Genomic DNA, 16,637 nt, shown 5'->3' with positions numbered 1-16,637 from the left:
CAGTGATAGAATAAACAAGGACAGATCCTGGGAACTTGGGGTGGGTTTTATAGGAATGGGTAAATTGTAATACATGTGTAATGACTGAATATACGCAACACACTTATAGAATAATGTGTCCATGTAACGTTAGGAGTTATCCCACATTGGACCTCAGGCCTGAAAAAAATGATGTCCTTTTTAACATCAAATTAGTGTTAAGGAGTCTTATTCTGATATTTTGGGGATTTGGTGACAGCTGGGCCTCACAGAACCAAGGAGTCAAATATTCCACTATGGAACCTCAAGGAACAAAGGGGCCTTTTGACACTGTGGGAGCTCATGGAACCAAAATCCATTTTGACAGAATGGGACCACATGGAACTTATGGTCCACTGTGTCACAGCAGATCCAGGGAGACCATTGTGACACTGAGAAACCTCCTGGAACCAAAAGTCCATTGTGACAGAGAAAGGCCTCATGGAACCAAGGGGCCATTGTGACACCGCAGATCCAAGGAGGCCATGGTGACACTGTGGAACCTCCTGCAACCATGTGTGCATTGTGACACTGTGGGGCCTCACAGAGACAAGGAGTCCAATGTGACCCTGCAGAACCTCACAGAACCAAGGTGACCATGTTATAGCACAGAACCTCATGGAACAAAGGGTCCATGGTGACACTGCAGAATTATTGCTGAGAGTATGAAAGCTCATGGAACCAGAAGTTCATTGTGACCAAGGGGCCATTGTGACACTGTGGATCCAAGGAGACCATTGTGACACTGAGGAACCTCATGGAACCAAAGATCCATTGTTACACTGTGGGGACTCATGGAACCAAAGGTCCATTGTGACATTGCAGGGCCTCATGGAACAATGGAGACTATTATGAAAACGAATCACAGAGGCAATGAAGTTTGGAAAGACATTTGAAATCATCATGTCCAACCTAGGACCTAACATCACCTCATCAACTAAACCATGGCTCTGTGTGCCACGTGCAGTCTGTTTTTAAATGCCACCAGAGACAGTGACTCCAGCACCTCCCAGGGCAGAAGATTCCAGTGCCAAATCGCTCTCTGAGTGAAGAATTTTTCTCCTGATGTCAAACCTAAAGTCCCCCTGGCTCATCTTCAGACTGTGTCCTCTCACTATGTCAGTGGTTGCCTGGGAGAAGAGATCGACCCCCATCTGACTACAACCTCTGTTCAGGGAGTTGTAGAGAGTCCCACTGGACACGATTTTAGCCATTGGGACCATTGTAGAACAGCAAAGCCTCATGGAATCAAGGGGACCACAGTGACAGGGTGGGGCTCCATGGGAAGAAGGGACCATCCTGACACCATGGAACCAAGGAGATTTTTGTTGCAGTCCAGGGCATCATGGTACAAAGGAGACCATTTTTACAGTTTGAGGCTTTCTGAAAGTAAAGGGCTATTGCGGCATTTTGGGGCATTTTGGAAACAAGGAGACCCTAGTGACACTGTGGGGTCTCATGGAATCAATGGTCTGTTGTGACACTGCAGGGCCCTATGGAATCATGGAGACTATTGTGACACTACAGGGGATGCCTTGGAGTGGCTACCTAGAACAGAGGCTAGACAAGGTTAAGAGAATAAAGTGAGTATTTATTAAAGGCCTTCAATAGATTCACCTTGGGCAGTCAAAAGCCTCCCAGAGGCTACACCCAAGATGGACAGTGGTGATGAGTTTTTCAGACAGATTTAAGTTTGGTTCATTTGGTATCAGAGGTTAATCCTCCAATTACAGCTTCAGGTCATGAAGCCATATTCCCTCAGTTTTCTCAGCCCTGAACTCACTTTTGTTGATATTTTTCAGAGCCTGAGACTGTAGGGTGTCCTTGAGTTTCAGGCCTAGAGGAATTGTTTTGTCTGACCAAAATGTGAAGACAGTTAACTAACATTTTGTATGGAGTTTAGAGTTATGCACTATTGAGTATAAGATTTGAAAAATAGAAAGGCTAAAATCTTAAGGCATCACAGGCCTCATTGAACCAAGGGGCCACTGTGACACTTTGTGGCCTCATGGAACCAAGGAGACCCTTCTGACATTGTGAGTCCCCACGGAACCAAGGGTCCATTGGGATACTGTGGCACCAAGGAGACCCCTGTGACACTGCAAGGGCTCATGGAAACAAGGGACCATTGTGACATTGTGTAGCCCCAGTGAAACAAGAGGCCAGTGTGACACAGCTGGGCCTCATGGAACCAAGGATCCAATATGACACAACCATGGTGGCACTGCAGGACCACATGGATCCAAGGGAACAGGTAGCAGGTCTGCTTGGATTGGCCTGACTGGTCCAACTGCCCTTGGCATGTTGAGGGTCTCTTCTCATGTGCCCCTGAAACCCTGGGCTTTCCTTTAAATGGAAAAGAACTGTCCTTCTCATCCAGGCACCCCTTGCCAAAATGAGATTTCCCCCTCCAAAATTCTCAATATCTGTGATTGCTCCCAAACAAAAGTTGCCATTTCCAACATTCTGGCTGCCCTTGGCTTCCTTGGGACTGGGTCTCACCGGTCTTCAAACACTGGGGCTCCATGCTTTCCTTCCTATGGAAAAGAACCATCCCTCCTGTACAGGTACCCATGGTGAAAATTGGTGCTTTTCATCCAGAATTCCTATCTGCAAGGGTTTCTCCCAGACAGAAACTGCCAGGACAGTCATAGCTGTCTGGCCTTTGCCTCTGGTGGCTGCAGTTCATGAGGCCATGAAACACGGGGGATTCATGGATTCCTTCCTGTGGAGACCATGGTGAAACTGTGGGGCCCCATGGAGAACCATGGAGACCATTGTGACACTGTGGGGCGTTCTGAAATGAAAGGGCCATTGTGACACTGTGGGGACAGCAGGGATCCAAGAGATTATTGTGACACTGTGGTGACCCTGTGGAACCACGGACATTATTGTGGCACTGCTGGGCTGTATGGAAGCAAGGGACCATTTTGACACTGTGGGATCTCATGGAACCAAGGACATCACTGTGGCCCTGCTGGGCTGCATGGTGCCAAGGGCCCAGTGTGAAGCAGCAGGGCTTTGTGGAACCAAGAGGCCATTGTTGCATTCCAGGGCCTGGTGCAGCCCAAGGGCCATTGTGATCCTGCAGGGCACCGTGGATCCATGGAGACCATTGTGGCATTGCAAGGCCCCATGGAATCATGGAGACCATTGTGACACTGTGGGGAACCAAAGGGCCATTGTGACCCTGCAGGGCCTCATGGCAGCAAGGGACCATTGTGACACTTCAGAAGCAAGGAGAGCATTGTGGAAGTCTGAAGCCCCACGGAATTAAGGCGAGAGCTCAGGAGATAAAACCCACTCGTGTCAGCTGAGCTGTGTGACTTTGCAGGGCCAGGACGTTCCAGCAGGTGTGTGCTGCTGTGCCAGTCCCCTGGCAGGGATCTCAGACAGGCAGGTGCAGCACTGAGGAGCTTGGTCTGTGGCCTTGGTGGCATGGCCAGTGTGAGAAGGTGCCCCAGGGTTTTCAGCATCCCTCCAGCCTCTTCCATCAGCCACTTCCAGACCTGGGCTCTCACCCCAGTGTCTTGGTCTATTTGTTCTGTGCTTATCTCCTTCCTCCTGCCCATTTCAGCACTGCTCTAGGGGCACCATCAGCCCTGCCCGGGCTCCCTCCTCACCCAGCCCTTGGCAGAGCCCAGAGCAGGGCTCTCTGTGACCCCTGGCACAGGATGTGGGTGCTGGGACTGGACACTGAGGTGTGGAGTGGACACTCTGGTGGGGAACATTTGCCCACCCAAACCACTCCCTGTGCTGTGCCGTGTCTGATGAGGGGATGTGGGGCCTGTGCTGGCCAGGGGGGCTGTGCTGCCTCAGGGACAAATGACAGGCATGAGCCACAGCACAACGACCAGGAGGTGGAAGTGAGGACAAGGTACAGAGGAGGAATTCAGAAATCTGCCCTGAGCGTGTGTTCATGTGTTCAGGAAAGGCAAAGCCCAGCTGGAGCTGATGGAGGCTGCAGGCAACACCCAGAGCAAACTCAATTCATGGCTGTGTTAGAATTCAAAATGCAAGAGTCTGTAAGCCAAAGCTTAGAATTAAACACAGTTAAGTAGAGATAGCTTTAGCTTTGGAATTTAAGATCTAGAAGAAATAAAGGTACTTACAAAGGGAACAAGAAGTTTTAGATTGCAGCAATGTAAGTTTGTGTGTCAGGATATAATTGGCTAAGAAAGTTCACTCTGTATTATGGGTCAGTAAGGTGAAATATCTTAGTATTGAATTAGAAACCTAAATATCTCTGTTAACAGTGTTTTATTGGTTAATAAATCCTGAAAAGACCTTGTAGCCGTAAGTCTTCTGACTTCTAAGCTATGCTGTGAACATCTGTAAGACAAACTTACCCTTTCTGCCTGGATAGAAAATTAAAAAAAATTAAATCACACTTTCTAAAGCAACTCAGAAGACCTGTCTCTCTGTTTCATTCAGAAAAGAAAAAACTCCCACCAAAAATTGTAACATAAAAATAATAAGCCCACATTTTAAAAACATGTCATAAAAAAATAAAACCACATTTCAGAAATATAATGTAAATACAATAAACCCACACCTGGGGACACTTTCTCAGTCATGTCCCTCAGGGGGACCCTTTAGAACTTCAGGAAACTTTGGACTCTGAATCTGACTTTGAATTCTTGAGAGGTTTCTTTTCCTCCTTTACTCTATTTTTGCCTACCTGACATCATTGTCATCAATTTTCTGCTCTAATTCAACCCTTGGGAGACTTTCTCCTTCATATTTATCAGTGGGACTCACTAAAAGTAAGAGAAACTTTGGAGTTTGGATCTAACTTTGAATTCTTGAGAGGTTTCTTCAGCTCCCTCTCAGGGACTGATGTTCAGGGACTCAGCCCCAACCCCGAGAGGGTCATTAAAGTCCTTGTGCTGTGTCTGTGCTGCTGAGCTGGGCTGGGCTCCTGGCAAGAGCAGCACTGCAGAGAGAGCCAATCTTTCCAAAATATTATTTGGAGCTCCTGGGCAGCACCAAATGCACCACGGGGCTCACTGGGATCAAGCAAGTCCTGACAAACAATGGTTCTGCAATGATTTCCCTCTGGTCCAGTGCAGTTCATTAGGAAGGTTTTCAACACCAGATATGGAGAAATATTTGAAAGAGCTTCTTAAAAATATCCATTCCTATTTTCAAGGGCGTATTTTATTACTGTTCTCTTTAGAGCAGAGGTGATTGCAGCATTCTGTGATTGATGTTGATCCAGGGTCTCTCCTCAGAAGGTCTGGCAAAGAGGAGTTTTGTATTTTTGGTTTTTTTAAAGCAATCTAAAACTCCTAATGTTCCCCACTGCAAACAGACACACTTCTCAGGTGTGTGCCAGCCCAAGGTTCCACCAAAACCACTGCAGAGCTGCCCTGGGCCAGCTGTGAGGGTGGATGTTGGGGGTACACAGAGACACACTGAGGACATTCCAGGATGTACTGGGAGTGATACTGGGCCATACTGGGGCAAACTGGGGATAATGTGAGTAATACTTGGACAAACTAGGGACACTGGGAACACTGTGGGGAAGTCTGGCAGACACTGGCACATACTGTGGATGACACTGGGGGGAACTGGAAGGGACTGGGCATGAACTAAGGTGTACTGGGAGAGACTGGAGAGTACTGGTAGGGCCTCGAGGGGCAGTGGGAATGGACTGGGCTGTGTTAGGGATGAACTGGGCTGTACAGGAAGGGCCTGGTGGTGCACTGGGATTCTCCTGGGCTGTACTGGGGATGAACTGGGCTGTACTGGGAAGGCTTGAATGGTCTGTTCCTGCCTACGCCACCTCCCATTTGTCGAAGCTCCCGCCCATCATCGCCCGCAGCCAATCAGCTCCAGAGATCGTGGCATCATGGGCGGTGCCTAGACTCGACGCCATCTTTTCTTTTTGCCTATAACTCCCATCATGCCCCACACACCAGTTGAGCCCCATTGGAGCCGGGAGTAAAACACCCATCATGCACCGCGCTCCCCAGCACCCCGGTATCTGCCCCCGACATGTCCCGTAAGTGTCCCCCAGAGCCTCCAGGATTCCTAAGGTCCCCCTCAGCGCCCATTCGGGACCACCCCAAAAGCATCCCCAGATCCTATGGAAGCTCCCAACCCCACAGATTCCTGTTACAGTCACTTCTGGGAGTTCAGCTTCTGTCATTCCCTGGGTCCCCCAGAGTCCCTCAGAACACAGGTCTGTGCCTAAAACTCCTGCCCTTCCCTGCGCCCTAAAGAGCCCGGTTAGAGCTTCCCAAGCTCCCCCCAAGTGCTCCCAAACCGTTCACGTTCCCTCCTCAGCACCTCAAGTTGTGACTGGGACACAAAAGTGTCCCCCAGGTGCCTTCCCGGACCCCCAAACATTCACTTCCAGGACTGCAGCTCCCATCATGCTCTGCGGTTCCCATAGAGTGCTATTGCATCCGTGACTTCATCTCCCATCATGCACCGCGCCCCACAGAGAGACATTGTAGCTGCACCTACAACTCCCATGATGCTCCGCGGCCCTATTGAACCGTGTTATACCTGTGCCTACAACTCCCATCATCCCCCGCACCCCGGAAAGCCCCATTAGAGCCCCCCAAGTGCCCGCCCAGATCCCAAATGGCCCCAGATTCCCCTCCCTGACCCCCAAGTGCCCCCCTGGACCCCCAAGAGCTTCCCCGGACCCTGAAGTTTCTGTCAGAATCCTTAAGTGACCACCTGGCTTCCTGAAGTGTCCTCCAGACCCTCAAGTTCTCTCTAAATTCCCTCCCCAGACCCAAAACTTCCTGAAATATAACCCAGAACATATCTTCATGGGCCCCAAAGTGGCCCTGTTTTATCCTGTCTGTGAAAATGATTAAAAAGATGAGAAAGGGATTGAAATAGGACTAATTATCATAAACAGGGAGAAATCAATGGCCAATAGTGACCAATTAATTAATGAAGTGAATTGTGTAACTTAGAATGAATGACCATTAATTTTTCTGATTGCTAAAAATGCATAGATTTTTACATCTAATTAGAAAAATTAGGTATAAAAAAGTAATAACATTATTATAAAAATGAAAGCATAATTATACTTTCAGTACTTAATAAAATTACAATATTACTAATAAATTTATAGAGGGGTTTTTATGTTTTAGGATGGCAGTCCCAGCTAGGCAATGTCAGACATGGTGAGGCTGGGGGTGAGGAGCAGCTTGTCCAAACAGGGTTGGCCTGCAAGGGGCTCATTCTTCTGCAAGCCCAGACCTCCTAAGGAGACATTCAGCACCAAGATCACTTAAGGAATGCTTCAGTCAGCCCTTCTCTGAACTGAAAAATAAAAATAATATGCCCTTGATCAAAACCAAAATTCCTTCTCTTCTCACTGGCAAGGCAAGCTCTGTCTCCTGCTGTTCACAAACAGAGAAGGGCTGGAGGGAGATGTGGTGCTCAGAGGCTGTTTGGGGTACAGTGACCATGAAATAATGCAGTTTTTTAATATTCTGTGAAAGAAGAAGGATCATCAACAAAACTTCTACACTGGACCTACAGAGAGCAGACTTTGGACTATTCAGAATGCAGAATTGGGGATAATTGAATTGTTGGGTTTTTTTTAAGGGAAACAGCTCTTAAAGGATCCAGGAAGAATGGAGACACTTCAAGAAAGGAATCTTGAAGGAGAAGAAGCAGCCTGTCCCTCACTTTCCTCACAGAGAAAAGTGAGCTAGAGAGGAAAATAACTGGCCTGGCTAGGCAGGGAGCTTTTACCAGGAAGTCATGGAGAAAATAAGGTGCATTACCTTGGGACAGAGGAGCAGTCAACTCAGGAAACATTTAGAGAAGTTGTTAGGTCATGCAGAAAGAAAATCAGAGGTGAAAGCTCAAATGAGGAGTTAACCTGGCTGCTTCTGTGAAGGATAACAAAAATGATTTTATAAATGCATTAATGGCAAAAGGAGAACCACAGAAAATCTCCATTCCTTTTTGGGGGGAGGGATGTGTTTACCAAAGATGAGGAAAAGGCTGAAGTATTCAACCCCTACTTTGCCTCAGTTTTCAACAATAAGCCAGGTTGTCCTCAGGACAAGTGTTCTCCTGAGCTGGTAGATGGGGACAGGGAGCAGAACAGACCCCTGGAATCCAGGGGGAAGCAGCTGGGGACCTGCTGAGCCACTCAGATGCTCACAGGTGTCTCTGGGACCAGATGAGATCCATCCCAGGGGGATGAGGGAGCTGCTGGATGAGCTGCCCAAGGTGCTCTCCATCATTTCTCATCAGTGCTGGCTCAGCAGGGAGGTGCCAGAGGACTGGAGGTGCCAATGTGAGCCCATCCCCAAGAAGGGCTGGAAGGAGGATGTGGGGAACTGCAGGCCTGTCAGCCTGACCTGGGTGCCTGGTGAGGTGATGGAACAGATCACCTTGAGTGCCATCACAGGGCACCTCCAGGATGGCTGAGGGATCAGAGCCAGCCAGCGTGGATTTCAATATCTGCATTGATGATCTGGATGAGGGCACTGAGTGCAGCTTCAGGAAATGTGCAGATGGCACCAAGCTGGGTGTGAGTGAGGATGTGCTGGAGGGCAGGAGGGCTCTGCAGAGGGACCTGGACAGTCTGGATCCAGGGCTCAAATCCAACAAGGTGAGGTTTAACAAGACCAAGTGCTGGGTCCTGCACTTTGGCCACAACAACCCCTGCAGTGCTCCAGGCTGGGCACAGAGTGGCTGGAGAGCAGCCAGGCAGAAAGGGACCTGGGGGCACTGATGGACAGCAGGCTGGACATGAGCCAGCAGTGTGCCCAGGTGGCCAAGAAGGCCAATGGCAGCTGGCCTGGATCAGGAATGGTGTGGCCAGCAGGAGCAGGGCAGTGATTCTTCCCCTGTGCTCAGCACTGGTTTGGCAGCACCTCGAGTGCTGTGTCCAGTTCTGGGCCCCCAATTTAGGAAGGACATGGAGAGGCTGGAAAGAAAGCAAAGATGAAGAGGAACTGGTCAGGGCATTTTAAGGCATATATAACCATAAGGCATATAGGCAGAATAAGAACATAAGAATATAAGAATAAATATGAAGTACAAGTAAAAGTAGAAGTAAAAGTACAAGTACAGTTAGAAGAACAAGAAGAAGCACATAAGAAGAAATAATTATAATAAGAAGAAAATGAATAATAATAGGAAGAATGATAATAGAAATACTAATATGAAGAAATAGTGGTAGTAGTAAAAATAATAATAATTTTAAGCATAGATATAAGAAGAATAATATAGACACTAAGAAGAAGAAGAAGTTGAAGAAGGAGAGAACGAAGAGGAAGACCAAGAAATAGAAGTAGTAGAAAATAATTATAATAAAAATAACAAATTTATGATTATAATAATAATTTTTATTAATGTTATCAAGTTAAAATGCACATCCACATCTTCTAGAGTCACAGTATAGTCTGGGTTCAGAAGGAACTCAAAAATCCACTCGTGAATAAAGAGGCTGAGACCAGCCCAGCCCACCCCTCCTTCACCTGACTGCAGCTTTGGCCTGGGACTTGAGCTGCCAAACAGCACCTGAGGTACCATAAAGGTGACACCACTGATCAATTCTCTCTGCTCTAGGGACAAGGACACAGCACTGAGGCAGGAGAATGTATCCCAAGAAAGCCAAAGCCAGCAGCTGTGCTGAAAATCAGCTTGGGCCAGGCTGGGGCTGGGGGAGGCCGTAGCCCACAGGCTCATCTGCTGAGGCCACTGTTGAGGAATGGCTTTCTGATCAGGGCCATGGGTCTTTGGATGCATTGTTCGAACAATCCCCCTGTTGATCAGAATAAGACAGGCTGTTCATCATTTTGCAAGTGTTGCAATGTGTGCTGATGTGACAAGGGCACTGTAATCTTGTCATCCTGCTCTGTGCAACTTGAGAGAAGTTTCTCATGAGAACAAGAAAGAACCCTGGCAAGAAGAAGCAGCAAGGCAGAAATGTGTGTGCAACCAATCAAAATGTGACTGCTGTACTTGTTGCTGGCTAAGTCAATAAAAAGCCATTGTAACAGAGAATAAACGGAGCTTGCTTTATCAATCATATTGATTGTCTGCATGCCTCCCCTCGCCGTCACTCGCCCCACCCTGCAGTTTGGCACCCGGAACAGGGACCCCCACTCCTTGTTCTGGTTAGCGAAGGGAGATCAGAGCAGCACCGGTAGCAGCGACCGGGGAGTGGAAGATCGGGTGATGCTGGCGTAAGAATCCTGATCTGTGCTTGAACTGCCTTACAGGAGGAGTTCACCGTCTGAGGAAGGGCTAAACCTGCAAAGGCTGCACATTTCTATACATGTAAGGGACAGTTGCCCGCTATGGATAAAATGGATAATGAGATAGCCTTTCATTTATTTATACGCTTTTTAGAAAAGCGGGGAATAAAGAATATTGACCTTAAAAAAGAACTGGCAGGTCTGATTGCCTTTGGAAAGGAATCAGGATTTTTTAAGGACGGTGGAAGTTTGTTTGTAGTAGATGAATGGAATAAATTTGGTCAGGTATTGTGGGATACGGTTATAGATGACTCTAAACCAGCTAAAAAACTTATGAAACCTTGGCGGGCAATAACAAAGTGCTTGCAGAGGCATTTAACAGAGAAGCAGGTTGCTGCAGTGGCATCCTCTCACTTAAATGCAGGAACAGCTGCTGCAGAGTCGGATGCAGGCAGACTGAAGTTAGGAGTTCAGTCCGTGCCTATTCCTCCGACGGGAGGTCCGGTGCGAGTTAGCCGCCAACCGGAGTCAGAGACCGATCGTGCACGACCCTCTGCCCCGCTGATGGATAGTGATGAGGATAATGATTCATTGTCCCCAGGGGAGGAGGCTGAGATAGACGAGGAGGCAGCCAGAGATCATGGGGATGGTAATGACTGTTTGATTAGCATGAGAAGTGAGAAAGACAAGAAAGGGATTGAGAAAAGGAAAAAGGGAGGAGCTCGAATTCCCCAAGTAGATTGGAAAGCAATTCAAAGAACAGCAATGGAGAATCAGGATTAGAAGTTTGTAGCGGGTACAGGAGAGGATATTTTAGCCTTCCCAGTTGTATATACACCGGGTGAGGGAGGACTTACTGGAGAATTCCATGCTGTTGATTGGAAATTGCTAACTCAGTTGAGACAGACTGTGAATGAGGCAGGAGTGCACGGAGAACCGACTAAACAAATGCTAGGTTACATATGGGGCACTGCACTGCTCATTCCCGAGGATATTAAGACTGTCATGAAAATGATTCTGACCCAGTCACAGGTTATTCTATGGCAGGCCCATTGGAATAATTTATGTGACCCAGAGGCAAACCTACTGCAGCCACAGCAGGATCCCTTACACGGGGTTACTGTGGAACAATTGATGGGCTTTGGTCAATTTGCATCACCTGATAAGCAAGTAATGATGGGGCCAGAGAGAGTAAGAGAGTGAATGCGATTGGCAATGGAGGCATTAAAGAGAGTGAGAGTGGCACCATCAGCACCTTCTTACATGTCAGTAAAACAGGGAAACGATGAGCCCTTTTCCTCTTTTGTTGATCGGGTATCTGCTGCAATAAATAGTGCAGATGTCCAGGAATGGAGGAAAGGGGCATTACTGAGACAGTGTGCATTAGAAAACTGTAATCCATCCACAAGGAGCATACTTATAACACTGCCGGCTGATGCTTCAGTTGAGGAAATGTTAGACAGAATGAGCAGAGTGCCCGTAGGTCATCAAGCCTTGTTAGTGTAAGCAGTGAAGGAATTAGGGAAAGATTTGGTGCAGACACAGCAACAGGTTTTTGTAGCAGCCCTTGCTCCTCTTCGTCCGAACTCACCTCGAAAGGAAGGAGTTCCACGGTCCAAGGAAAAGTGTCATCGCTGTGGATGCAGATGACACCTGCGGCATCAATGCAAAGTACAAAAGGTGTGGTTCCCCCAGTGCCAAATGAATAACCACAGCTGGGAAGCTTGTCGCCGAAAGTCAAAAAACGATGGACTGAGAGCGAGAAGTGGCGGCTCGCAGACCCCAACAGCGGCTCAGGTGACAACAGCGCCACCTTGCGCCTGCCAGTGCAATCAGCAGCCAGGCTCCAACCCGCCACCTCAGGGAGCCTCGCACTGGCCCTGGCAACCGCAATAGACGGCACCCTGATCGACAACAGACCACAGAAAGGTCCCACTGGACTAAAAGGACCATTGATTATTGGAGGCCAAGCCCATGGAGCATTGTTACTGGGTCGGTCCTCCAGCAGAATGAAGGGACTTTTTGTATTACCTGGACTTATTGATGTGGATTATAATGGAGAAATCTGCATTATGGTTCAAACACATTTCCCACCAATGTATATCCCTAAAGGAAGCAGGATCTCACAGCTTGTACCTATGCAGCAGTTAACAGTGGCAATGACTCCAGCTAATAAGGAAATGAGATGGGAAAGGATTTGGATCTACAGGTGGACTTGCATTATTGATACTTTCAATGGAAAATCGTCCTGTTGTAAATGCAGTTATTAAGTGTGGCCGACAAACTCTACGTCTTCCTGTCCTTTTAGACCCCGGCTCGGACTTGACTATCATTTGCCAATTGGTTTGGCCACCACAATGTCCACTACAAAGAATGATGGGAGGAGTAGAAGGAGTGGGTGGAGCTGCTATTGCACAGCGAAGCCGAGATATAGTCCAAGTTACTATAGATGGCAAAACTGTTTCTACCTATGTCACCATAATGCCACTGCCAGAAAAGGTTAATGCCCTGATTGGAAGAGATGTGCTGACCTCTTTAGGCTTTGTCCTAACAGCAGAGAGACCTTTTCCCTCGGGGCCATTGGATGGACTTTCCCGATTCAGCTGAAATGGCTGACTGATCAGCCGGTATGGATCGACCAGTGGCCACTGGAAAAGGAAAGTCTACAACAGGTTCAGATGCTAGTTCACGAGCAATTAAATCAAGGACATTTTAAATCATCCACAAGTCCATGGAACACTCCTATTTTTGTGATAAAGAAAAAATCTGGGACATATCACTTGCTGCATGACTTAAGAGCAGTGAATGCAGAGATGCAGACCATGAGAGCCTTGCAGCCTGGACTGCCTAATCCAGCAATGATCCCAGAGCATTGGCATCTACTGATTGTGGATCTCAAAGACTGTTTTGTCACAATTCCCTTACATCCAGAGGACACACAGCGTTTTGCTTTTACAGTTCCATCCATTAATCGAGAAGCACCTGTGCAGAGCTTTGAATGGGTGGTTCTACTGCAAGGAATGAAGAACAGTCCCACTCTATGTCAGCTGTTTGTGGCTCGTGCATTACAACCCATTCGAATTGCATGGCCAGATGCCATGATCTACCACTACATGGATGACATATCAGTGGCTCAGAAACAACCCTTGAATCCACAACAAGAGAAATTCTTGACACAACAGTGGCTGCAACAAGGTTTATCAATTGCCCCAGAAAAAGTTCAGCGTTTTCCTACGTGGAAATATTTGGGATGGAAAATTGATAACGTCACAATTAGGCCACAAAAGTTAACTATCAAAATGGACGTAAAAAATTTAAATGATGGACAAAAACTCATGGGAGACTCACAGTGGCTACGACCAGTGGTTGGGATTACTAATGAACAGTTGGAAGTTTTGTGACCACTGTTGAAAGGAACTGATCCCACTGCTCCAGTAAGGCTCTCGCCCTTGCAGAATAACATGATTAAGCAGTTGAGCACTATAATTGCACGGTGAATGGTTGATCGTCTTGACCCTGACCTTACAATTGATCTTACCATTCTAATTGGGCCATCACAGTTGCTTGGTGCACTTAAGCAGCACAAAAAGAATAAGGGGGAGCAAGAGGAGGTCAAAGTTCTTGAATGGCTATTTCCACACTTACAACCATGAAAAACGATCCAGCAAAAAGTTGAGGACTTGGCTGAACTTATTTGTAAAAGAAGAACTCGAATAGTGCAGGTGTTGGGCAAGGAGCCTGGAACCATCTACTTGCCTCTTAAAAGAGAAGAGCTGGAGTGGTACCTGCGGAATTCTCAACTGTTACAAACTAGTCTCCTGAGTGAGGCACAGGACATCAATGTCAGCTCACTTAAAGTTTCAGTGCTTAAGTGGATGAGCCAGCAGAACTGGTTACAGATTCCAAAATATAGTGCACAGCCTCTCCAAGGAGCAGTTACAGTTTTTACTGATGCAGGAAGAAAATCACGGCGTGCTGCTGCCACGCGGCATGATGGCTCTAAATGGCATCATATCATTTTACAAGCAGAGACTGAAGACTCCTTACAAACTTTGGAACTGAGAGCAGTTGTTTGGTCTTTTAAAAAATGGCCAAGAGACAGGTTAAATGTTATAACTGACTCTCTGTATGTGGCTGGAATAGCTGCAAGAATTGAAGATGCCAGAATCAAGGACATACAGAACCCTCAGCTTTTTGAGCTGTTGAGACAACTGCAAGCATGCATCAAGCAAAGGAAGAAATCATATGCTTTCTTGCATATTAGAAGCCACAAATGTTCTCAAGGTTTGGGAGAAGGCAATATGAGTGCAGGCCAATTGGTCTCTGTGTCAGAGCCAATTAATGAATTCACCAAGGCCCATGAAGCTCATGCTACATTTCATCAAAATGCCCGTGGCATACACAAGTATTTCAACATCACGATGGAGAAGGCCAGAGGAATAGTCCGAGCATGCCCTACCTGTAGCCATCATGGTCCGGGTCTCGGTGTTGGGGTTAATCCTCGAGGCTTAGGCCCGAATGAAGTATGGCAAATGGATGTTACACATGTACTGGAATTTGGCCAACTCAAATATGTGCATGTTACAGTGGACACATATAGTCACTTTATTTGGGCCACGGCACAAACTGGAGAAAGGGCCTTACACGTGATTCGACACTTAACTTACTGCTTTGCAGTCATGGGAGTTCCTAAACAATTAATGACGGAAAATGGTCCAGCCTATGTCAGTGAAAGGCTGAGAAAATTTTGTCAGCTGTGGGGTATACAGCATCCCACTGGGGTTGCTCATTCCCCTACAAGACAGGCAATTGTGGAATGAGCAAATCAGACTTTAAAGTTATAACTTGGGAAATTTCAAGGCATAACAGATGTGCAAGAAAGACTAGCCAAAGCATTGTTTGTGATGAATTACCTTTGTATATTTGCTGAGCAGAATGTTCCCGTGGCATATGTTCATAGTGGACTTGAGGATACAAAAAGTAAAGAGGAAAACCCTTTTTTGTGTTATACAGGGACCCTGTGTCAGGGATGTGGAAAGGCCCAGCAGAGGTTCGCTATGTTGGCCGTGGTTCTATGTGTGTGCTTACCCCTACAGGTCCTCTGTGGGTGCCGAGCAAGTGGACACGGCCAGCAGTGAAGGGGCCCGATAGTCTGGGGCCAGACAGCATCTGCTGAGATATGGCCCTGTCCTCCTGGCATTCCAACATGTAATTCTTCTAATTTGAATGCTACCCTTGAGAGCTGGGATCAATGGGCACTGCATCTCCCTACAGCCTCCACAAAACCTCAAGAATTGGAGCTTTTAGGGTCTGTAAAGGCTGATGGCTGTGTAAACTTTAATTGGACAAATGCAAAGACCCAGGTTGTAATTTAGCTGCTGTTAGTGTTAATTCTTCCTTACTGGTATATGGCAATGAGTCACTTTGGTGTGGTTATACAGCTCCCAATCGATCTGTGTCAAGCAATACTCCCATTCAATTACCACCTGGATACTTTCTTATTTGTGGTGATAGAGCTTGGTCCGGAATTCCTTCTCGGCTGAGAGGTGGACCTTGTACACTGGGGAGATTGTCATTGTTGGCACGAAATACATCAATGATTTTAAATGTATCCAGACATCACAAAGCAAAACGTATGACTCACCAATTTAGCAGTGAATGTAGAGACAATGTTAAATTTTGGTCTCCTGGTGCAATAATAGCAGTTTCAGCTTTAGCACCCGCAGTTGCTTCCTCAGGTGCCTTAGCAACCCTCAACAGGTTAGGCTGTTGGCTTGCAAAGCAGACTAATGTGACATCAAAGGCTTTGTCAGATCTTTTGTTAGATGTGGACTTTGTTAGACATGCTACACTACAGAATCAGGCAGCAATTGATTTCTTACTGTTAGCTCAAGGACATGGTTGTGAAGAATTTGAAGGGATGTGCTGCATGAACCTGACTGATCACTCTCAGTCAATTCATAAGCAATTAGCAGAGCTTAAGCGGCTTACTAAACAGCTTCAAATTCAGGATGGGTCAGGCCTGGAAGGATGGTTGAAATCCCTGGGTTTGGGACCATGGCTTACCAGCCTGGTACAGCACCTGATCACCATCGGGATAATTGTATTGATTGTGATTATTTGTGTGCCTTGTTTGATTCAATGCTTGTGACGAATGTTAAATGATGCTACAGCAGCAGCTACTCAACGAGCATTGGTTGTACAAAAAGAGAAAGGGGGAATTGTTGAGGAATGCCTTGCTGATCAGGGCCATGGGTCTTTGGAGGCATCGTTTGAACAATCCCCTTGTTTATCAGATCAAGACAGGCTGTTCATCATTTCACAAGTGTTGCTATGTGTGCTGATGTAACAAGGACACTGTAATCTTGTCATCCTGCTCTATGTAACTTTAGAGAAGTTTCTCATGAGAACAAGGAAGAACCCTGG

General features: G+C 47.0%; 1 protein-coding gene and 1 pseudogene across 1 annotated transcript; both read left to right on the top strand.

Annotated features, from left to right (window-relative positions):
* The first annotated feature begins 10,056 nt into the window (after nt 1–10,056).
* On the top strand, nt 10,057–11,861 carry LOC148217410 (endogenous retrovirus group K member 24 Gag polyprotein-like; annotated as a pseudogene).
* Nucleotides 11,862–14,921: 3,060 nt separating this feature from the next.
* Nucleotides 14,922–16,362, top strand: LOC148217409 (endogenous retrovirus group 3 member 1 Env polyprotein-like). The gene is given in 4 exon segments (XM_088158609.1): nt 14,922–14,935; nt 15,308–15,314; nt 15,374–15,583; nt 15,586–16,362. Coding segments are annotated over 4 exon segments (1,008 nt in total).
* The last annotated feature ends 275 nt before the right edge of the window (nt 16,363–16,637 follow it).

Source organism: Sturnus vulgaris, unplaced genomic scaffold (assembly GCF_052056855.1).
Source record: "Sturnus vulgaris isolate bStuVul1 unplaced genomic scaffold, bStuVul1.hap1 Scaffold_84, whole genome shotgun sequence".
NCBI classification, from domain to species: domain Eukaryota; kingdom Metazoa; phylum Chordata; class Aves; order Passeriformes; family Sturnidae; genus Sturnus; species Sturnus vulgaris.
This window is presented reverse-complemented; position numbering and strand designations above follow the sequence as displayed.